This window comes from Hakea prostrata, chromosome 5 (genome assembly GCF_041222555.1).
Source record: "Hakea prostrata isolate BN-2017 chromosome 5, UWA_Hpros_2, whole genome shotgun sequence".
NCBI lineage: Eukaryota > Viridiplantae > Streptophyta > Magnoliopsida > Proteales > Proteaceae > Hakea > Hakea prostrata.
In genome coordinates this window covers 55,479,195-55,503,598 of record NC_142604.1, presented here as the reverse complement: position 1 = coordinate 55,503,598, position 24,404 = coordinate 55,479,195, and the positions used below count along the sequence as shown (strand labels likewise).

The following is a 24,404-nucleotide window of genomic DNA, read 5'->3' as shown; positions in this document are numbered from 1 at the left end:
ATGGAGTGCTGATCATGCTAAAAAACCCCAATATAAAAATAAATCCATTGTTTAGAGCTTGACATTATTAACTTATCGTCTCGTGATAAGTTAATTATTCTAGCGAATATCTTATATGGAAAGCAACCTTCGTCATTCAAAGACAAATTTATAGTGATCTCCCTTCACCAAGACAAATGGTAATGCCCACTCAAATTTGTCAGCATATATGTATGATTCTACGTTATATTTTTGGAGTGAAGTGGTCAACTACTCCAACTTTCAGATTAGAACGGCTAGGAATTGAGGAATTCAACGTTGGAAGAGAGCAGAGAACAAAGTAAAATATGGAGAAGAAAGAGAAAAAAAAAGGGGGGAAGAAACCGTATTTAAAATCTCCACCCTTTGATGTTTTTTTTTTTTTTTTTTTTTTGTTGCCAATTCCGGTTTTTTATAAACCGGTATTCAACCCATGTCGCACACCTAGGCTGTGGTTGGGTGAGTCTCCCAGCGGGGATTTTTTCCATCCACAAGGATTCGATGCTGAAACCTTGCATAAGCGGACCAAGCTGCTTACCACTTAGACCAACCCCCTTGGTACCATTTGATGTTTTCTGACAACATAAGATCTCATTCAAATTTTTCTTTCATTTTATTTTTTTATTTTTTTATTAGATTTCATAAAAAATAAAATAAAAAAAAATAAAAAAAAAAAGGAATTGTCTATAGTTTTGAATTTCCCTTCTTTTGTCCTTTTGTGTGTAAACTTGAATGGTCAATATATATACATGGATGTTGATTATTTACAAAAATAAAAGCATTATCAAGGATTGCAATTATTACAGGTTTGAGTAATTATTAATTAAGCTTTATCACTTTCTAACTGATGAGAAATCCACAGCCCACAACCTATATAGTGCCCTAAAAATCGAAAATATAGGCCGAAATTTTGCCCCAAGTTCGGCCAAAATTCCCGAACTTTCGTACCTTGTGTAAGACGTGAAGAAGATTCCAAGGTAAAATGTTGTTCTACATAAAAATTAGGTCTAAAACTTTTATTGAAGCACACTAGAGATTTAGAATTTAGACTAACTCTAAATAGTCACTTAGTATTGAAGTGAATATCACCTAAGAGAGCATGACTATCAGATGGTGTTTGAAAAGTATTGCAAACAAAACTTAAAGTTAAGACTTATAGACATCTCTTCGAATTACATGTATCACGCTTCTTTTTCAGAATAATGAATATTTGAACCCAAGTTATTAGGATTATAACTTCTTCAACTAAAATGCCCCTGATTGTAAGATATTATTATTTTTTGTTAAAATTGTTCTTTATTAAATAAATAAAAGGTCATCATCCACAATATCCACTCATTAAATCTAAAACGTCGTACCAAAACCGTACCGTACCGTACCGCATTTCAAATTGTCATACCGAACGCATACCGTACCGAATTTATACAATACTATATGAAAATGACATTTTTAAAATAGTTCGATATGGTTTCGGTATAAAATCGGTACAGGAAAAATGGCACGATTCGGTATATGGTACAGTATGATTTTGATATAAATCACCAATTCTTCTAATCTTCTAATTTGTAATATTGCCACAATAAACCAAAATATTGATTTCATGAATGTACTTAAACAAAGAAATGTTTGTTAATAGATGGTTTGTCACAATAATTAGGCCTTGGAAAAAAAATTTAGATGTATTGGGAAATGGCATTTGTGCTGCAGACGGGCATCCGTCTGAGCTAGACAGTCATCCGTCTGGTCACAGAGAGCCAAGAAGAAATTTGTCTGGCTTTAGCAAGCCTTCAGATATGGTACAAAAACGGTATTCAGTACGATGTCAGTATACAGTAAATTAGTATGGTATATGGTATATACCGATGGTACAGAGTCCGGAACCTAAACAGTACCGTACCAAATTCTAAAAACGGTTTTGGCACATACCGTATTGAATTTGAAAAGGTGTGGTACAATGCGGTTTTAAGCGACACAGTTCGGTACTGTTAAACAGTTTCAATATCGTATTGACACCCTTAAATGAGGGTTTCAAAACGTGTAAAAGAAGTAATGCTAAGAAATTCTAGGGGTTGTCCAATTTCTTTTTAATTCCTCTTGACCCTATGAAGACAGAAGCTGAGTTGCCTATGGCACATAGCAAAGTCTATTTTTCTTTTCCCTGTGTGGAAATAATGGAGTCAATCAAATTTATTTTTAATCTTTAAATTTTTTGTTTTTATTTTTATTTCTTTTTCTTGTTTGGTGTGGTAAAATAAGAATCCACATCCTCTGTAATTCCTGTCCTTATAATTCCCTATAATTCCTTCTTAGGATTGTGTCATGTGGCATTAAGTAATCCAATGGTTACCTAATTCATACTAAATAATCGATAGTATATATATAAAAAGCTTACGGGGTGTGATATCAGGAAGAGATTTCACTGGTGGTTTTGTATTGGTGTCGTTGACGATCATGATGGCGGCTATTCTCGCCGGAACACTAACTTGGGATGTATCAATGAAAGCTACGTATGCTTTATGTCAAGATCCAACGGCCGACAGTTGTCGAGGAGAATCTACTGGCACGGAGTTGCAGTTCAATCACTGATGTCTAAGGTCCGCTTCCACCTTCTTCATCCCGCTTTTAGGGGAGATAAAAGTCCGTTTATGTTGTGCATGCCCATCTGCAGTGCAGATTTAGAAGATGATGCATTAGTAGTAGTTTTTTTTTTTTTTAACTAACCACCAACTGAGCAAATAAAATAAGCAAATATGACAAAGCACTCAACTAAGATAAAGCAATTTAACTCTACGTGAAACCCAAACGATTGCTTTGGATTTTTTTTATTTTTTATTTTTAAATTAAATCAGGAAGTCGTGCTTGAGTACTTATCTCTTGTACGGCTGTCCAAAGAAGATAAAAATATGGGTGTGTAATCTTTTGCAAACTAATTTATTGTAAATGCTCAGTCAAAAAGACAAAAACAAAGAATGCTTATCCTGAATCAATATGTGACTTTTGGCAAAAAAAACAAAAGAATGCATCTCAATCATTGTTGTTAGTTCATTGTAAACAATAGATATTATTTTGTCAAAAAAGACAAATAAATTTTCTTGGTTTCACAATCTCGATTTGGGAATAATGTAACGATAAATCATTCCTCAATCTTTATGAAAAATTATTATTTTAAAGAGAAGAGGAAATGCACGACATACCTTATGGTTGAATTACTCAAAAGGGAATTTGAAGGCAGATTACCTCACAAAGGAGGTTGGATATGATTCAAATTGTACATCTTGCTTAGTGTCTTCGTTTTATTCGTGGTCCGATTAAGGTTTGATCGGTCCGGTTATTCTTTGGTCGACTCGGATAGGTCTATTATAAAATATTCATAACAGAAATTATGGAAGAGCAGGATTTACTGCAAAAAGCTCGGAAGTAACCTGCAAAAAGGCGATAACTTCAAATAAGAAAATCAATCAGTTCAAAGTATGGAGTGTTGACCAGGTTTATTGCAGCTACTGCCAGAAAAACCCGATATAAAATAAATCCATTGTTTAAAGCTTGATGTTATTAATTATCATGAGACGGGGTCAAGTTAAACATTCCAACAATATCTTATATGGAGAGCAACCTTCCCCATTCAAAGTCAAATTTATAGTTGACCTTCTTTCAACAAGACCCATCCCTTAATTTTTGTTTCTTTTCTTCTTTTGTTTGATGTTTTTGTCTGTATTTTTTTTCAAGTTTATGAATGAAATGTTTGAACTTTTGACAAAAAAAAAAAATGTGGTAATGCAACTCAAACTTGTCAGCATATATCTATATTTTTTAAGTGAAGTGGTCAATTACTCCAACTTTAAGATTAGAACAGCTAGGAATCTGGAAAGATTCAGGAATTCAACGTTGGAAGAGAGAAGAAAGGGAACAAACCGTATTTCAAATCTCCACCATTTAATTTTTTTCTCACAACCGTAAAATGTCATTCAACTTTTTTTTTTTTCATAAAAAAATGTGAATTGTCACTACTTTTGAATTTCCTTTCTTTTGTGTGATTTCAATTTCATATAAACCTTTTGGAATTACATGTATCACGTTTCTTTTTCATTACAATGAATATTTGAACCGAAGTTATTAGATTTATAACTTCTTCAACTAAAATATCCTTGTTGGTAAGATATTACTTTTTTTGTTAAAAATTGTTCTATATTAATAAATAAATAAATAAAAAGTCATCCTCCACAATAACCACTCATTAAATCTAAAACGTCATACCAAAATCGTTCTATACCGCAGTTCAAACTGTCATAGAAAACGTTCCAAATTTATATGGAATGGTATAAAAACAATATTTTTAAAATGGTTAGGTACGGTTTCGATATAAAACCGATACGAGAAAAACGGCATGAAAAGTATATATATATATTTATTTGTTTTTATTATTTTTTTTTTTTTGGTGAAAGAAAAACTTTAATTAAAGGAAAGTTAGTGCTAATAACACCTACATATTGTAGGTGATGTACTACTACAACAATCTAGCTGTGTGGCTGCAAAATATGCATACTTTTCAAAATACAAATAGAGCACTGGGTTAGGGAAGTCAACATATTTCACATATTTAACTGTGTCAGTTAAGTCCATTAACCTTATTAGTTCCTTTAGAGACTATTTCTCTGTTAAAGGCCTTAGTAAGAGCGTTGTAATTTGATGATGATTAGTCCAGATCTCATCTATCCTTATCCCCTTCCATTTCGCAATATGCATGCCTAACTGTAGGCAAAAAAGCATAGTATTCAATATTTCACTAAATTCCCGCCTTCCAAAATTGACGAACTGTAGATGTCCGTCTGTGCATATCCAATGCTCCAACCTGTTACTCCTAGCTGCTAGTAAGAGACCCCTGCACATATCAGAATATTTTTATTAAATTGTAAAGTATGCATACACAAATAATCTTCTAGATCAACTAGATGAGTGTTGTTATTTTAGTATTCCGGAATATTTAATGAGTCCCTATCATCATATTTTGATATATCGTACCATATGATTTCGGTATAAAACACCAATTCTTCTAATCTATAATATTACCACAATAAATCAAGGTATTGATTTCATGAAAACAAAGAAATGCTTGTTTAATAGATACTTTATCACAGTAACTAAGCCTTGGAAAACAATTTTATATGCGTTGAGAAAAGGCATTTATGCCGCAGACTTCAGATACGGTACAAACACGGTATTCGATACGTTATCGGTATGGTATACGGTATATACTAACGATACAAAGTCCAAAACCGAAACTGAAAACGTACTGTATCGAATTCTAGAAAACGGTTTTTGTACATACCGTATGCAATTTGAAACGATGCGGTACAATATGATTTTAAGCGGCATGGTTTGGTATGGTTAAATGGTTTCAGTACCGTATTGACACCCTTAACTGAGGTATCAAAATGCGTAGAAGAAGGAATGGATTATGGAGATTGTCCTCTTTGTTTTTAATTCCTCTGCCACCATGAAGGCAGAAGCTGAGTTTAAATGTAATATTTTTTTTTATATTCACAGATATATTCTTGTATTTTCTATTACAACTACCGTTTGATTTATTTGGCCAAATCCTGACTATTGGCTACTACTGCAAATAAAAATCCGAAATAATGGAGTCATCAAAATTTATTTTAAATTTTTATTTTAAATTTTTATTTTAAATTTTTTTTATTTTTAAAATTTTTATTTTTAACAATACCTGTCATAAGCACAATTCCTCTTTCACATTGAAAAGTGTTCAGTTCCCTCATCTTTCCTCTTCTTCTTTCTTCCCTCCATCAGATTTCTGCTTCTATTTTTCTAAGTTTCATCGCATTACATTTCTTTCCTCTTTCAGAGAAGAAATGTCATCTTTTGGACAGCTTTTTGGAGGGTCCTGCCTCTCGGCTTTCCTTCAGGTGGCTTTTGACAGGTTTGCCTCTCCTGAGTTGCTCGACTTCTTACTGCGATGGGAAATTGATTTGGATGAAGTGGAATCACTGAAGCGGACAACAATTATGATTCAGGCCTTATTAGATGAAGCTGAACTGAAGCAATTCACAAATGGTGCTGTGAAGCTGTGGTTGGACCACCTCAAGCAACTTCTCTATGATGCAGAGGATATATTGGATGAGTATGCCACTGAACTTTTACACCTGAAATTGGAAGCTGCCCACCAAAGCCAACAGGTACGCCACCCCATTCCTCTCAGTACTTCATCAAGTGAAAGTAGTATTTCTTCTGCATCGAACTCTAGCATTGAATCTGCAATAAATGGCATTAATGAAGCTTGGGAGGGAATAAAAGGCATCGGACCTAAGGTATATAGTATCGCTGAAGAGCTGCAAAGAATTAAAATGTTTGGATCAAAAGTAAGGGACATCAATCAGAGATTAAAAAGTGTAGCACAAGAAGGTGCAGCTCTTGGTTTGGTTTCCAGTATGGGATTTGGGTCCTCAAGGCCCTTTTCTTTCAGTCCAAGGCCACCTACGAGTTCTTTGGTGAATAAATATAAAGTTTTCGGCCGAGAAGAAGACACAGAGGAGATTGTTGGATGGTTACTCTCAGGAAAAACTGTCAGTCATGCCAGCAACAATGGCAATAATTTCTCAGTACTGCCAATAGTTGGCATGGGCGGTGTTGGCAAGACTACCCTTGCTCAACTTGTTTATAACAATGAGAAAGTCACCAAGCATTTTCATCTAAAAGCTTGGGTTTGTGTATCTGAAGATTTTGATGTGGTTCGGTTAACCAAAGAAATTCTCGAGTCAGTTACTGGTTCATCTCCTCCTCCAAATTCATTGGACCTGCTACAGCTGAAACTTCAAGAAGCATTGAACAGGAAAAGATTCTTACTGGTCCTCGATGACATGTGGAATGAGAACTATGAGAGATGGGAGGTTTTAAGCACTGCATTTGAAGTCAGTACAATAGAAAGCAAGATATTGGTTACAACACGGAATAAAGGGGTTGCATCAATCGTGCGTACTGTTCCAAACAACCACTGCTTGAAAGGTTTGTCAGATGAGGCTTGTTTTGCTCTTGTTAGAAGGCATGCTTTCATGGATGAAAATTCACATCATGCAAATCAGAAGTTGGCATTATTTGGACAAGAGATTGTGAAGAAATGTAAGGGTTTACCATTGGCTATAAAGACATTTGCTGGTCTTTTACGGGATAAAAGAGAGAATATTCAATGGAAAACTATTTTGGAGAATGAAATATGGGATTTAAGAGAATCTGAGATTCTCCCATCACTCATGCTGAGCTACCATCATCTTCCTGCATTTCTGAAGAGATGCTTTACATATTGTGCTTTGTTTCCCAAAGGCTATGTATTCAGTAAGTTGGAATTAGTTGTCTTGTGGATGTCAGAAGGTATAATTCAACCAAAAGGAAAGAAACGATTGGAAGATATAGGGGCTGAGTATTTTGATGAACTATTTATGAGGTCCTTCTTCGAGTTATCTAATCATTGTCATGCTCACCCGTTCGTTGACTCAACAAAACGACTTCAAATAAGATCATTTTTTGAATCATCTAATAACACAGGATTAAGATTTGTGATGCATGATCTGATCCAAGATTTAGCACAATTTGTATCTGGTAGAATGTATTGTAGAAGAGATCATGATGAGTCATCCCAAGTTCTAACTACAACTCGTCACTTGTCTTACATGATGGTGGAAAATTATACTATTGAGGTGACTGAATTTCAGGCCATGAAAAGCTTACGTACCCTTCTAACTCGAAATGATAAGATAAGAAGTCCAAGGCACTTTTTACCAAACATGCAATTCCAATTCCTACGTGTGCTACGTGTCAGAATTTGCAACCCTGAGTTGCCTGTTTCGATTGGCAATTTGAAACATCTAAGGCTTCTTGATCTCTCATTTTCTGACATTGTAAAGTTACCTGACTCAATTGGACATCTTTACAATTTACAAATATTGGCACTTATTAACTGCGGGAAGCTTAGACAATTGCCTGAAAATCTGGGTAATCTCATCAACCTTCGATATCTTGTTCTTCCTGGAAACTGGAGCTTCCATAAAATTCCACTAGGAGTGGGTAACTTAACCAGCCTTCAATTGTTAATCTCAAACGATGTGGGGCCACACAAAAAGCTATCTGAACTCAGTGGGGCAAATGTAGGCAACAATACGCCAGAAGAAATGGTGGCCAAGCAACACCACCTTGGGTTACAATTGCACAACCTTACCTCACTCCGAGTTTTTCTAATATCAAACTGTGAGAATCTAGAGGTACTATCCAAGGGACTACACGCTTTAGTATCTCTACGAAGATTAGTTATACATGGTTGCCATGCTATTTTGTCGTTCAAGGATACAAGGTTGCCCATTGCGCTTCAAGAATTGAAGATTGTTGACTGCAAGAATCTGCAGTCATTACCCAATGAGCTACACACACTAACATTTCTCCAAGAACTTGAAATTGAAAGTTGCCCTACTCTTGAGTCCTTCCAGGAAACGATTTTACCTATTGCACTTCAAGAATTGAGGATCTTGGATTGCGATAATCTGGAGTCGCTACCTAAGAAGCTAGACACTCTAACGTCTCTCCAAGAACTTGTGATTGAAAACTGCCCTGCTCTTCGGTCTTCCAAGGAAACAAGGTTACCCACTACAGTTCAAGAATTCAAGATCATCAATTGCAAGAATCTAGAGTCCCTGCCCACAAGTTTACCGTGTAGCCTCACTTCCCTCCAGAGATTAGAAATCAAAGAGTGCCCTGCTCTTGAGTCCATTCCAAACATGGATTTACCAAATGCACTTCAGGTGGTTTCTGTTCTAAATTGTGGGCAGCTAAATATCTTGCAGAAGGGGCTGCTGAAACTGACGAATCTTAAACAATTGGAGATTGTGAATTGCTCCTTTCTTACAGAGTGCAAGAATCTTGAACCCCTACATACCTCAGGTCTTTATAATCTCACTTCTCTTTCATTTCTTACCATTGGTGGATGTCTTGCTCTCATTTGCATTCCAAAGGGTCTGCTTCCCACAAACCTTAAAGATTTTTGCATCAAGGACTGCCCAATTCTTGAATCTCTATATGATGGACTCTCCAACCTATCCTCTCTTAAATGTTTGGAGATCCATAACTGTCCAACGCTGGCACAACGGTACCAAAAGAGAGAAGCAGAAGAGTGGTCCAAGATCGTCCAAATCCCAAAGGTAATAATAGATGACGTATGGCAAAGTAGCATAAACACCACAAGTGGATCTGGCCTCTTATAGTAAAATCTACAGATGGAGAAGTACAGATATGCATTGCTGCTAATATTGAGGTATTTCTTCTTTAATCAGATACGAATGATTTCTTTCTATGCTAATCCTGTAATAAGTTATGTATGTCTTCTTTGATCAGATATGTACGGTTTCTTTCTAGCCTAATCCTGTATGCAGATATCTATTTCTTCTATAATCAGATACGCACCGCAGCTAATATGTATGACTCCTCTAATAGAGGAGAAACAAGAGATGGAATGTTTTCTTTAAAAGTGCTCAACAACCAACAAAAAGCATCATGACAATTTCATGGAACTTTAATTAGCCTCAGATGGAGTGCTATCCTTGAAAATGCTCTAAAATATATACTAGACATACAATTGCATGGAACTATTGAGCATCTACAAGGCATTACTTATGAGCATATCATTAGTTTTCTGCATAGGTAAGGGATTCGGTCGGTCAACAAAAATCATTGAAGTTCAGTACAGTATGGATCTGTTCTACAATTCAGCAGGTTATAGGTAGTGCGTACATTTATTCAGCAGGTCATATTTTCAGCTCTTTGTAGGAGTTTTGAAATTCGAAATGTGGGATTAAATAATTTTAGGGTAAAGAGTGTGGCCATAGACACAAACATGTATTCCATCAAGACTTATTGATTATAGCAACAACACGTATCTAAACACAAAACCTGCCCCACCTCAGACTATTCCATACTCCCGTTCCTTTACCCTACTCTTTCCTTCTTCCCTCTCATTTGAGGGCCTTGCTCCAATGCAGGGAAATGTTACAGAACATAACAGTAAGAGGAAAAAGAATACTTTATAAGCTTTCCATTCTTATTGCATAGTTTATTCATTTACCCTTTACTATCTGCATAGCTTTTCTGATTCATCAATCTATCTGTCACTGAATCATGTTACGGTCGTTATTACCTTCAGCTTCTAGTCTGGTTCTAATTATGTTCCATCAGCGTTTTAAAAATCAGAACTTGTCCGTCAATTTCAGCATTCCTACTAGTAGTTTACTCAATAGTTTCAGTTTCCTGAATTCTTGCTATTATGATTCTGTTTTAACATTTGATGATCCTGATTGGATTCATGTTTTCAGAACTCAGGAGTTCTGACCAAATTCAGAAATCCTACTACAAGTCCACTTCTTCAAACCTCATTTTCTGGTTCTGATTTGTAACACTTGATCTCTGCTGCTGTTTGTTAGTTCTATATCACTGGTTATTTATTAACTCTTGTTGTCATTTATTTAGTACAAATATGCTATCAATTTACCACTAAGAGTGGACTTTAAGTTTCCTAAACTGAGTAGGACTCAAATACAACTTCGGTGTTCCCTATTTCAGATTTTCCTCTTTATTCTTTTATTAGGTTGGCAGGTCTAGTTCTTTTACTTTCCACGTGGTGGGGAGTCAAAGTCTTTTGTCTGGTGAAGCTGAGGGGATTTCATGGCACACACCCCCCCCCCCCAAATTGTCTCCCTGTCATATTTAATTCTCTTGAAGCTTTCCCCCTATTGTAAAAATATCTGCAAGTTGAAGGATATTTTCAAGCACTCAAAGTAGTTGTTCATTAACAAAACAATAAATTGAATTAGCCCCAACCCCTTTCTTCTTCTCCTAAAACCTAATCCTTTACACACCCCCCCCCCCCCCAAAGCCTAGCTTTACCCTTCTCTTGTTATCAATATCTAGAGACCCAAGCTTCTCTTATTATCAATATCGATCTCTCTCAACTTCCTTAGATTCAATAACTACGGTTTCTCTAACTTCCATAGCAGAATGGAACAAGGGTTTCTCTCAAAGACCCTTTCTAAAATTTGTTTGACAAAGTACGTATCAATTCCATGTTCTATATTTTTAATTGGAATTGCTCCACAAAGAATTTTTTGAATTTAAATGTTTTTATTTGTGTTTGGACATTTTATTTTAGTCCCTCTTGCTCCACTGCACCCACACATTTATAGCAACAGGAGGAATTGATGGCTATTTATTAAACAGTTTTTTTTTTTTTTTTTTTTTATTTTAATGGATAGCACCAAGAGATAGGATCAAAATTGAAGTAAGTCTGTATGATCTACCAAAGGCAAATAATTTGTAGATTCCACAACTAAAGCTTCAATGTTTAGGTACCTTTTTCACTTTACAATTCATTCCCCACTGGGATACAAATTGCAGATCAAATTTCCTATGAATTAAGGTAGGAAATGACAAATATGTTAAATAAGGACTTATGTTTCATAATTATTTTGAGAAAAGTTGACTGAACTATATTTGGTTTTGGGGTTTGGATGTTGATTTCTATGCTTCTGTTCTAGGTACTTTTTCTGGTGGAATTTGTTTGTAGTGGGTGGTGGTTTTTGGTGCATGAATTATTGAAGAGAGTTTTTTTTTTTTTTTTTTAAATCTTTTAGGTCTGGCCATTTGGATCCTTTGGAGTGCCTAAGAGCATGACAAATACAAAGAAAGAACCCAAATACAGGATTCATACAATGGTTGTAATTTTGTGGAATAGATGAACGAAAAATGGGAGACAAGATGCAAATGCTATGACAAATCAATGGCAAACCTATTTATTTCATCTAAGTAGCTAACGTTTTCATTGCTTCACTTTTGCTTCACTTTCATCAAATCGAAGTAGCCCTTTTTATAGTTAATTTTGTTATGCGAGTGTTTGTATGTCTCTGAACTATAGAATCAATGCTTGTCTTTTGTTTTCCAATAGGTTTTATTTTACCGGCATATATGACCCACCCCCCTTTACAGTGATGGAATAAAGATCCATGTTTTGCATGCTTGAAGTGTAAGCTGTGAAACCCAGCCCTAACCTTGACCCAAAAACCTTGTTGTTTGTAGGTCCGAAGACCCGAAATAAAGAAAGAAGTCAACTATGAGTCATCTCAATGGAAGACATGGTATTTGACCCAGAACCCATGGAAGTTGATGATGGTGTTCCATACTTGGAAGCTTTGGCAGATTTGGAAATGAAACTGCACCTTGATGAAGATAAGATTAGTTGATGGACTTAACGTATAGTTGGACATGATTTGAAGGCATTCCTCTGTACTAGGTAAACCATGTGTTAAGTTGGGAGAAGCCCATTGGATTTGGATTAAATTTAGGCCTTCATTTCCCTGTTTTGGCCTTGCTAACATGCTTGGTCGACTGGGTGGTTGACTGGGCTAGTCGACCAGCCAATCGACCAACAGGGATAGAATCTATCAAGATCCTCTGTTAGGTCTTTTGGTGCTCTATATAATAGAAGTACATGTTTCTTAGCCTCCTTTGTTTCTAAAACCCTTACAGAATGTGGAGAACCCCTCTCAAAGCCTCTCTTGTGATTGAAGGAGATCTACTTGCAAGTTTTCGAAGTTTTCATCGATTATTCCTCAATCAAGGTTAGTAATCTCTCATGCTTGTTGTTGATTTACTCTTGCATGATCTAATCTCTGTACTATGATTATGAAGAAGGTATTGCATACTTGCAACATCTCTTTTTATAGTATTCAAGGTTGGGAATGAATCTCCATTCATTCCAATGATCTTCATACTTGATCATAGCCATGATTTTTATGATTTCTTCATGAAGCCATGATCATCTTTCGATTTATTTCTCTAGCATGTTAGATCTATTTTCATGTTAGATTCATGTATGATCTACTATTTATGTTCTACTAGAATGAGATCTTATCATCTCTAGCCTCTCTCTTGAGTTCATAGCTTGTTTCATTGAAAACTATGATTTTTACCAAATTAGAAAGTCATGTTTCCAAATTAGTAGGTATTGTTTTTTACCATTGTTAGTGTCTAATCTATGCTAGGTAGTCTTAGATTACTGTTCTTAATGATCCCTGAAATTTCAAAGTGTTTTGAATCCCGAAAGATGAGTTTCGGATCAAAATTCTGTTTTCTGCTACGTATTGTTCAGGTGGTCGATTGCTTGGTCGATTGTACCAAGCTACCACCCAATCGACCAAGGCTGACAGCAACTGTGTTCTTCGTCCGATTTGATTCGTTTGACCTTTGATCTTCTAGGCCTCTTTCCTAATGTTGTATCTATGCTTGTTTAGGGTTTATTTTCTAAGTTTTGAACCATTCTCTTTGATCTACGGATATCTATCAAAGTTAATAACATAGATTGCGTGAATCTTAGTTTCTATTTTGAGAATTTCTTAGATTCACTGCCATTCTTATACTTTCATAGTATGATGCTACTACTGTAAGTACTTCAAGTACAGTAGTACCTTGTTCACGTATTTCTTTATTACTTGAATCATGTATGATTACTTATCCTTGCCATTTACATAAGCAATTGGTCATGTTTATATGTATCCTTCTATATGATGAGGTATCAATTGTGTATGTTATGACTGAATAGGGAATGTGATTGTTTAGGTATGATTTGGGATTGGGAAATGTCATTTTGACATTTCTATCCTTGAACATCAGTGGAAATAGTATGGGATATTTCTAATGGTGCCCTTTGACGATTTCCGGATTATTGGTTGTCATACCTAGGGCTTGTCTAGCGGTGTTTGGCCAGGATGTCCCTGTTATATCAGACCCAATTCGGAAGGGTATTGAGACCGAGTGACCAGTGGTAGCAATGGGGATTTGTGGGCGCTCAAGACCGGCAGTCAACCCGTGAGAGGACGTGAGAGCTTCCTGTCTATTATTTGTAGATGACCAATAGGGTTGATGAACCCGTAGTCCAAGCTGGTTGTAGCCATAGGATACGCTGACTCTAGTGAGAAGGATACCGGAAAGGATCTCCTGGGCCGAGGAATGGACGTATCTAACTCTGACTTGATATAACCAAGTAGATGACTTGCATTTGGCTAGGCTTTACCTTGACATGCGCCAATACTTAGACCAATGGTGATGTGAGAGAGAGGTGACCTAAACCCCAGCCATGGAATGTCCCGAGAGATGCAAGACCCAACTACCACCGACAGAGCCCAAGATACCAAGATGGTTGAGGGAGAGTGATTTGACCTACCCAAAGAAGTATGGTGCTATGACTTAAAGCATGTCTGCCTATAGAGACCAGCATACATAGAGTTAGACTCATTCATGCATTGTCTGTCTCATACCATATTGCATCTGCTATGTTTTCCTATCATGTTATTTATGTTGCTATGGAATAACTTGCCTTATTGAGTTCTTTGAACTCACTCCTTTTTGTGTAAATATCTTTGTTAGATTATTCTCAGGTACTGATGAGTATGACGGCCAGTACTATGAAGCACAAGCCGATGATGCATACTACTCTCAAGGTGCTAGCGATTACGAAGATTACGGTGAAGATCCCCCGTGTGATCATGCTAACCAGGATTAGCCCTACCTTGGAGTGAAAGCGACCGTGTTTAGTTTCTTTAGCTTATGTTTATGAAGATTAAGATAGAAGAAACCTTAGTTTAGTTTGATTATCTCTTTTCTTTCTCTTTTGAGAATCAGTTGTAATCCTTCCATTTTAGTTTCGAGCTACATTTCCGATGTGTTATGTGGAGTGATTTTCCACACACTCTACATTTTGATTATTATATATTGGTATCATTCTTTCCGCACTCTGATAATATTGTCATTCTCTCTTCTTATCTTGATCTCTTTGTTTATATAATGATACATTGATTACATCTTGTTCTTGATTATTTTAGGGTAATTTTCATCTGGACCCCCTGAGGTTTGGTCCAAGTAACTTTTAGTCCAGTTTAAGTTTTCTTTTGCATATGGCTCCCCTGTGGTTTCAAGAAACGATTAAATAAGGACAACTTTAATGGAAATTGTTAGTTTAATAATTTTTGTGACAAAAATACCTCTTTTTTTTTCGATTTTTTTTAAAGTTTCTTTCTTTCATTCATAGTTAAACAGTCCCACAAGAAAAGGAGGATTCCGGCAGGGTTGACGGGTCTTGATCTCATGGTTGGCTAAGAACTGAGAAGACCAACCAGGAGAGAAGGAGACACAAAGGAACGAAAGAACAAATTAAATTCCAACGTCAGGGATCCGACACCAAACCACAATTTTGCTTTCAAACTTCTCCTTCAAATTCGACGAATCCTTATTGGTGCCATCTTCTCCGCCAATTTTTATTTATTTCTTAATCTCCTATTCACTGGTAAACACCACAAAACTCGAAGAAAATCTCTCTTTCTCTTTCAAATTCGACGAATCTATATTCTTTGAAATTTTCAAATCCAAAATCTGTCGAAACCGTTATTCTATTCTTTGTGCACTTGTTCTCTCTGCTTAAGCGCACATGGCGTTAGGGCTAGGATTAGGTTTCCGTTTATTTCGTGATTATCCTTTTTTTAGGGTTAGGTTTCCGTTTATTTCGTGATTATCCTTTTTTTTCTTTTTAATTGTGCTGCGAGTACTATTACGACTCGATGATTCCGCATTTTTTCGTTTTTTCTTTTTAGTTTGGTGCTGAAATCCAGCTCTAAGGTTTCATGGCAGAGTCTGGAGCTCCAGGCACTCCCGAGAGCGTTCATTCCGGTGAACAAGGCAGTGGAGGTAGTGCTGGGTGTTCTCAATTGACTAGTTCTGCAGATAAAGAACAGGATAGGTTCCTTCCCATAGCCAACATTAGTCGGATCATGAAAAAGGTCGTGCCCCCAAATGGGAAGATCTCCAAGGAGGCCAACGATTGCGTGCAAGAATGTGTCTCTGAGTTCATCAGCTTCATTACTAGAGTATATCTTTCACTGAATCGGCAGGATTTGCAGCTCGTCGTCCAGCTTCAAACATGGATCCATGTCACTAAAGGTTTGAAAGAACTTGTTTTGATGGTCTGAGGGAACTTGAAGACATCATCAGTTGGGATCAATTGGTCTCACCCTTAATGAAGCTCCTCTGTTCCTTATTTCTTCTTCTTTTGTTTCTTGAGCCATTACGGAAAACTCTTATAAATGAAGATCCAAAGAGCACTTTGCTCAACAAAAAAAAGAATCCGCAGGATTTAATATCTCGGTTTCTAATTTGATTCTGCAAAGCAAGGATGAGATTTCTTTTCAGGTTTTTATAAATGATGATGCCGTGGATGAAATATATTAAAAAGAAGAAAAAAAAACTAAACCAATAAATTGAAAAAGAGAGAGGGTATTTTTGTCATAAAAAATATTAAACTAACAGTTTCTGTTAAACTTGTCCTTATTTAATCATTTCTTGAAACTAAGGGGAACCATATGCAAAAGAAAACTTAAACTGGACTAAAAGTGACTTGGACCAAACCTCAGGGGGTCCAGATGAAAATTACCCATTATTTTATTGTGTATGTGGGAAGATGATTTCCTCGATATTTGTTCTTCGGGGCTGTGGATCACACACTCAGGTATGCCAAATAGGGTACCAGTTGGGTGGATGTGACAATGTAATCACTTTGATGCTTCTATCTTTTTAAGTTATTCTTTCTATACCTCTTGTCCTAGAAACAGGACCTATAGCATTGTAGTAGCTCTAGAAGGCCGCCTCCAATATCACTGGGAGGTTACAGGTCTTAAAGCTCCTCAATAGACTTGATGATCAAACTATAGTTGTCTTGGCTCCTGGGTGATCTGAGGCATTGGAAGGGGTCCAAACACAAGGCATCAAAAGTGATCTTTTAGTGCTCATCAAGTTGACGGAGTTAGGAGGGGATGTTGAGTAACCTAGCAGCTTCTGAGTTGGATCCCTTGGGTGGAGACTTCGGTTATAATCTTATTTCATATCAAATCCCAGTATTGTGTCTGAGTTCCCTCCCTCTCTTTCTTTTTTAAGGTTGCTCTTTCCATCAAAATGGTCATGACCAAGCTTTCTATATCTACAAGCAAGCTTTTGAGTTGGTCTTACTACTCTTGATCTTTTCCTTTTTGCCACAAAATCATGGATTGAATTAGCAGTCATTGTCCCATGTGTTTGATAGAAGTTTGGTCTCTCATGTGTGGCTTTATCGCCATTTTCTATACTAGAATTCTGGGCAGCAAAGCCACGCATGAGAGACTAGATCAACAACTTCTATTCTGTGAGAAACGATTCAATGTTCTGTTTTATAATTGGTATTGCTCCATAGAGAATTTTCTGAATTTTAATGTCTTTATTTTTGGCTTGGGTTTCTCTGTTGATCAATCTTGATCTCCCTCGATCTCTCTAACTTCTATAGCATAACGAAACAAGGGTTGAAGGCACTTCAAGTCCTATGCCTTTAATATATCCAAGGGCTTATAAGGTTGCGGTTTCTTAGCTTCTTCTCGCTTTTGGTGTTCTTTCCCTTGGGACCACAAAAGTGCAAAAAGTCAATCAAAAGAACATATGGTCATCCTACGTGCTGTCAAAATAGTATAGATGAACTCTGATTTCTTTTCGTGTGGTATTTTTTTTTTTTTATGACAGATCACGAATTTTATGGAACTTGACTTGGTTTTTGACATGATCTAGAACAAATCTTTGGGTATTGCTCTAGAGTTTGCAACACAAATTTCTATCTTTGTGGTAAGATTAAGAATCTCTAACTGTCAATCAATCCCTTTTTGACTCACCAAACAAAAGCCACTACAATCACTCAGCTAACATATATTGGGTATATGGTTCAGGTTCCTTTCACTGTATTGGTTGCATGGGTCATGGGTCTTAAAATGGACCTTGACTTCAATCAACATCCTTGAGACTGGTTCTGTTGCTTTGTCCATCATTGTCACAGCCTTCACTTTACAGGTATATAGCCAAAAACAAAACAAAAATTAAATGAGAATCTATTTACATACATACATATATGTATACTAGTAAAGACGCACATGCATATGCACATGTGATGTGTTCTCCGAAATCATTTCTCACGACTGAACTATAGGTGATTAGTAGATTAATTGTTTTTAAAGGAAAAATAAGATACAGAGTTTGATCTAAATTAATACCATCCACATTGTGTTTGTTCAATGTAAGGAAGAACAGGAATGATTTTACAAGATAAACTAAGAAGAAAATAGATACATGCACAAGTATATATGCATTTTACCTCTCAGCTTCTGAAACAAAACAACAGTTATGCCTTTGCGGGTGTCTTCTCTTTCCTGTCAGTGACAAGTTGTACCCCAAACATTAAGCCTTCACCTCTCACATCTCCTATGACTGAAAAACAAGATAACAAGGCGATAACCACGGACCATAAGCCCATGACCGCCAGGCAGAAGTTCTTCCTGAAAGATTGGGAAAGAAAACAGAGAGAGACGATAGTCAATATGAAATGCAGGTTTCCACTCATAATAAAAACATCTACAACGTGGGCAAGCAGGCAGGCATTCAAGCACAGAATGTCAAATTCCAACAATCACTTCAAACCAATGGACCTCACCAGTACAATGATCCAGGCACACAATCTTGAAAGCCTTAAGTACATGACCACATAAGGTTGGGAAACAAGATATAATAAATGTAAGCAACTTTCAGATCTATTAACATATAAGGATTACTCGATTCAACAGATAAGAGTTACTACATGAAATCTATTCAGAAATGCAGAGTAGCCTACTGTTTTGCTCATTTAAGTGACATTCATTTGCAGAATGGCCTTAACATTCCTCAATTTAATATGTTGTGGAGATCACGCAATATGTCCATTAGATCTAAACAATCTCAAATATCACAAGATGCACAGGACAAGTCAAATTCAATCATAAGCATGTATCCAGGGGTAATGGCAGTAATAAAAAAGATAAGAATTCTTTCTCTATCCATTTAGTACCCATCTCAAAATATTGGAAATAAAAAAAATACATATTTATTGTCCACTCTCGCACTGAATGAAAAAATATGTGAACTAAAACTTGCTGCAGAAATTACTGTTAGCAACATTCACTGAACTATATTACTTTAATTGACTCCATGAAGTTTCAAGAATACAAGATTCTTTCCTTCTTCAAAGTAAATAATTTTGCAAGATCTTGTCAAACAAAATGACTAACCTCATCCCAACATTTAAGTGGGATAGTATCTGCATCAGCGGCAAACCAACCTTCCATTCTACATAACTACCACTGTAGTACTTTATAGGAAAGTCCTTCTAGCCTGCCACCAATCTTGCAGTTAAAAACTTTGAAGACTTGAATATTATGATATTACGTTTACCAAAAAAAATAATATTACGATATAACAATTTGGTAGGACAAGGGATAAACATATGAATTTCAAATCAACAAAAATGAGATCTGGCCTCCTTTCATAAACAATTTCAAGTGCACGGAGTATAGACATATCTTTGATGCGCTCCTGTCTAACTTTATCTGTCTACAGTCATCAAATTGGCAACAACTCAGAAAATAGACATTAAGGTTAACACAATAAAAACTAAACACTCCCATATGAGAGGGTTGACTCCTGTGAAGCACTATATCAGGTCGCACAAATGAGTGAGGCAGTGAACCCTGTGCTTCCACAGTGCCTTTCACAATGGAAGCTCAAATCAAATAATACAAGAATACCACCCAATAACTAATGGTTGAGATCACATAAAATCCAATAAATTGATTGAAAAAATACTTCAGCAGAACAAATACTAAGGAGCATAAGTATGTTTGCTGGCATGCACATTAAATAAAAAGGAGATTGGCAGTTGATGAAAGGGAAAAGACTTGCCTCACTCAAGATACTTTCGAATGTTTGGCCAACCTAGGTCACTAAATCTTGTGGGACTTGATTACCTTCCCTATCAAAGAGTGCATAGCTGCAAACAGAACTGAAAGAAGTTTAAAGCAGAAACAAGGAACAGAAAAAATTACAGGCTAAAAACATGAGAAACCATTTATTCCGTCCATGTCTGTCATTGTATAGTCTTATGCAGCATAGCTTCCCTGATCTACCATACACCAGGATAGCACAAGCTAGTAGAATCTAGGTAGACCAGAAACAGAGCAGTTAAAAATGTAAAGCCACAAGAAAACCTGATGGTAGATCCTAACCATCTAAAAATTGGATTAGAACTGATGGCCAAGATAATTGATCAGGTTGAGATGCACTCTCATAGCGAAGGAATTGTCCCAACCCTACTACATGCAAATCTAGCCGAAAGATCATAAAACATAAAATATTGACAACAAATAGGATCAATTCTTACCTTTATAAATCATGGTCATACAGCACAGAGTTATCACCACTGGTACGGTAGAGGGGTAGCCCCAGTCTTCCAATGATAGGTGCCAAGGGATTCTCTTTGCAAACACCATGGAGCCTGGAACAAGTTCGAAAAAATGCATTTTTTTACTTCTCAGAACTTATAGGTTTCAACATATTAAAAAAAATGATCTTGCCAACAGATAAAAAAAATATAAGTAATAAAAAAACTCTAATTGTTTGAATTCAGAGGGATATCAGTGGAAAACTAAGGTTTTCATACACGGACATATACATACATTTTTGTATTTTCAACCATTGGATGGACATGAATGTTTACAATACACGGTTTCTCATCTCCATCCACAGTTGAAAACATGTTTGTCCACCATACACAAACCACGTACAAAATATTTTGACATAAAAAATAAAATTCAACTCAGGCCAAGAACAATTAAGACCCAGGCTAGCTTGCTAGTGAGCAAGCTTGAGTTTTTAGTAATACACCATTCACATGCTATGCTTCAGCCCAAAACTGTGAGCTTCTCTAGGTCCTGGGTCAAGCTACAGCTTATCCCAGACCAGCTCATTGACAACCAATTTGATTCTTGCAGAAAAGTTTTGAGATAAACTTCACAAGTTTTGATAGTTAATTCTTATAATTTCAAGTACCTTTTTCTGCTTCACACATGCTATCCCTTCATTTAGTATGTGCTCCAGGTGCTGCAATTCTTTCATGCTTAAGCCAGTCGGTTCTTTGCCCATCATCTGCCTACAGAAGATTAATGACCAGAAAAATAGAAAACTCAAATATTATGATATAAATTCCCCAAGAAAATGAAAGAAGACCACCACATACAACTTTAAAGCACCTACAGTTGTGTCATTCGTAACTTGGTAATTTCATCTTTCAAAATGTTCACCTCCTCAGATTGTTGCCTCTGTATGCAAAGAAGAAAGAGTTGGTCAAAAGTATCAAAATAAACAATAAACCTTTTATGTTATAATAGGATTCCAAATAATCAAAGTTATTGAGAAAGGAATAGACCATAGGATAAATGTAAGCAAAAAAATAATTCACAATAGACTGGATGAAGAAGTTTGCAGATTCCCAGTAAATAGTTATGAAACATGTAACCATGCACCACCAAGTATACCTTAAGAACTCATAACAAGACTACAGTCTATTAAATGTGCATCAGGATATGAGCTACAGATAACTGCATGAATCTGATAAGTATGCCAGAGACAATATCCAAGAACATGGGCAATTGAGAATAGAAGTCATTTCCAGGACTTAGAGCCCAGTCCCAAACAACACAGCTAACTTGATCTCTGAAAACATATAGTATCTTCATCTTTTCCTTAATTAAGCCAAATCTAGACATGCCTACATCTAGAGAGACAAAGATCCTGCCATTCATTAATCAAATCAATGTATAAGGAATAGTTTAGCATGACAGATGTACATTCTAACATCTACTGAAAAAGATCTATATTGAGGATATGTTTAACCATATACGTTGAACTCAATTTTATACAAGCAATAGGGATGCCTTTGGGTGAGAAAATGCTCAGTTCAGTGGCAGAATAAGTGACAGAGTAATAAATCGGGATAAGCCTGAATTTGTTTTATTTACTTATTTTTATGTCACAACTAAGAACTTGAGACATAAAGAAACATATTGGGCAACTTGAAAAGGAAGAACATCAGATCTTGCAAGTACTTACAAGAAAAACTACCACTTGCTCATATGGAACTGTAGAAGGTTGAGAACGATCGACACACTCGTTGTATCTCGAAAGTGTCTGCTTCATGCTTCACAAAGAAAACAGCAACCAGATAAGTTCCTTTCAGTCCCAATAGTCCGACTATCATGTAAGTGAAAAAATGCATCACATAATCAGAAAGTGGGGAATAGTCTAACACGAAATGTCAGAATATTCACATCCAACAAGATCAGAAAAGCCTAGAATAAACAGCCAGGAATTTCATCGAGCAGGTTGAATACTTAATAAATTAGTGAACAAACATGGAAATGTTGAGGTTTAATATCGCTGCATATAAAAGCCCAGAATCAAATACAGAGAGAAAGAAGTGGTAAGTGAGAAAGACGAACCCTTGCATCTCTGACTTGAGGGTAAAATCTTCCAAAGGAATTCGTTCCAGAATAGCACAAGAAGCTGCAGCCATGTGAGATGTATACCATCCTGACTCTTTGCTCGCTGCCGCCTTCTTAACGGCAGCTCCCAAACACCTTGCCAATGCAGCAGTCGCCATCACGAAGAAAGGATTTTATATCGACGACCTACCTCGCCAGGGTAGCCCGTCTTTGCTTATCTGAGTTTGAGTTTGTTTGCTGGAATAAAGGTGAGGTGGGAAAATTCTTGAAAAGAGTACAGATTTTTTACTTTTTCCTTAAATCTAAATCTCAAAATTGTAGATTGTTTGGTTGTTTGATTTAGTCTACTTAATTCAGCAAGTCTTCCTATTGCTGCAGCCCCTCTTGGAGAAGGTCCACTGTTGTGGTCACTGTGGACAAAAGGCTTGTTCTCTGTTCTATACCAAATGGCCCAATAGATGGCAACAACCACTCTACTGTCGGATGGATGGGCAGCAACAACATTCAAGTGCAACTTGCAGTTTTGTTTTCCTTCTCCATCTCCCAGTTTTTTAACACCACCATCTTTTTTCCTATGTTACTTCTCTACTTCAACAGTTTCCCTTCTTAATTTGTTCCGGTTTTCCCTTGTTACTTCCTCTCTCATACATGCACACATGTCCAACATAGATGAAAAGCATCTGAGTTGTAACGCACACTCGTGCATTCTTCTATGTATACAATAGAGCATAATTAAAACAGTGGATGGCATTGAATATGTTAATTTAAGATTTGTGTCATGATCTTCACATCCTCATTTTGGAATTTCCTTCTCACTTTTCTACACTTCAGAAGGATTACTCATATGGAAAAGAACACAAGACATGGAGGACTTCTGTTCATTTCCTTCTTTGGCTTATAGATCGATTCAACTGACATTCATTTATGTGCTAAAACACTAATAATCAACTCTCCATATTTGTAAATCGACTTTCAATTGATGAATGAGTAGTCCCTCCCTTCTACATACAATAGTGTAATCATACCTTATTGGTATGCTCCCTATGTCAGATGCTCAAGAAAAGACAAGAAGATCCTAAGTTCTAAAGATCTTGCATCTCTGATCTAGACTTATATCCAAGATTGAAAATCTATGAGTACTTGACTACCTACTTCACTTTTGTGGTTTTGGGAGCTCTTGAATAATTGAGCCTTTATGGTGATCAACAAGGAAAGCTAGTTGTTCAGCTCAAGTCTTTGTCATTCAGGTGCTGTGTGGTGCAATCCAAACAATCAGATTATTCATTTATAGGGAAAAGAATTTCCAGGTCAACAAAATTCTTGATCTTACATTATCTTGGACTCAACAAGTGTATCTAACTTCATGGCTAAGGGTTGGTTCAGTTAGTAAAAACCAACTCCTCATAAATATGAGATTAAGAGCCGAAGTCTCCTCAGGATCAAGGGCAATACCTCTTCATATATATATAAAAAAGGTCAAAATTGTATGTAAGAGGTGAACAAGATTCTTAGGTAAAATCTTGTTCTTCTACATAGAAATTATGTCTAAAACTTTTATTGAAGCACACTAGAGGTTTAGACTAACCCTAAAGAATCACATTTAGTATGAGGAAGTCAAACCGACGTAAGAGAGCATGACTATAAGATGGTGTTTGAGAAGAATTGAAAAACAAAACTTAACTTGAAATTTATAGGGTATCTCCTTGAGGTTGGTGTGATTTCATTTTCATATAAACTTTTGGAATTACATGTATCACCCTCCTTTTTCAGAATAATGAATATTTTGAACCAAGATATTAGAATTATAATTTTTTCGACTGAAAAAGTTGCACTTAATGGTAAGATAAAACTTTTTTTTTTTGTTAAAAATAGTTATCTATTGTGAAAAAAAAAAAAAAAAACATAGGCCATCCT

At 36.2% G+C, this 24,404-nt stretch overlaps 3 protein-coding genes across 5 annotated transcripts in view; 2 read left to right on the top strand and 1 right to left on the bottom strand.

Annotated features, from left to right (window-relative positions):
• The window catches only part of LOC149016663 (putative disease resistance RPP13-like protein 1), an 81,760-nt gene that overhangs the window by 35,117 nt on the left and 22,239 nt on the right, over positions 1–24,404 (top strand). The gene's annotated exons all lie outside the window — the stretch shown is intronic.
• Positions 4,495–22,791, bottom strand: LOC149016666 (agamous-like MADS-box protein AGL15). Of its 3 annotated transcripts, none has more exons than XM_089154736.1 (8): positions 22,488–22,791; positions 22,099–22,186; positions 21,244–21,308; positions 21,040–21,139; positions 20,372–20,485; positions 19,224–19,981; positions 18,278–18,458; positions 4,495–4,897 (listed from the first exon to the last, which is right to left on the bottom strand). In XM_089154736.1, the coding sequence occupies exons 1-5, from the start codon at positions 22,646–22,648 to the stop codon at positions 20,405–20,407; spliced, it is 495 nt and encodes a 164-aa protein (XP_089010862.1). In that variant the 5' UTR covers positions 22,649–22,791; the 3' UTR covers positions 4,495–4,897; positions 18,278–18,458; positions 19,224–19,981; positions 20,372–20,404. The 3 variants fall into 3 exon arrangements, with proteins under 3 accessions (XP_089010862.1, XP_089010861.1, XP_089010863.1); XM_089154735.1 differs by lacking the exon at positions 4,495–4,897 and adding an exon at positions 6,189–6,288; XM_089154737.1 differs by lacking the exon at positions 4,495–4,897 and adding an exon at positions 10,945–17,963.
• Positions 5,851–9,423, top strand: LOC149016667 (putative disease resistance RPP13-like protein 1). The gene has a single exon (XM_089154734.1). The coding sequence runs from the start codon at positions 5,889–5,891 to the stop codon at positions 9,279–9,281; it is 3,393 nt and encodes a 1,130-aa protein (XP_089010860.1). The 5' UTR covers positions 5,851–5,888; the 3' UTR covers positions 9,282–9,423.

What these genes read in the sequence shown, in the direction of transcription:
- LOC149016667 (XM_089154734.1), top strand. Translation starts at nt 5,889, where the DNA reads ATGTCATCTTTTGGACAGCTTTTTGGAGGGTCCTGCCTCTCGGCTTTC.
- LOC149016666 (XM_089154736.1), bottom strand. Translation starts at nt 22,648, where the DNA reads ATGGCGACTGCTGCATTGGCAAGGTGTTTGGGAGCTGCCGTTAAGAAG. An exon ending in CTCAAGTCAGAGATGCAAGG is followed by an intron (nt 22,187 to 22,487) that starts GTTCGTCTTTCT and finishes TTCTTTGTGAAG; the next exon opens with CATGAAGCAGACACTTTCGA. An exon ending in AGCAAGTGGTAGTTTTTCTT is followed by an intron (nt 21,309 to 22,098) that starts GTAAGTACTTGC and finishes CTTTGCATACAG; the next exon opens with AGGCAACAATCTGAGGAGGT.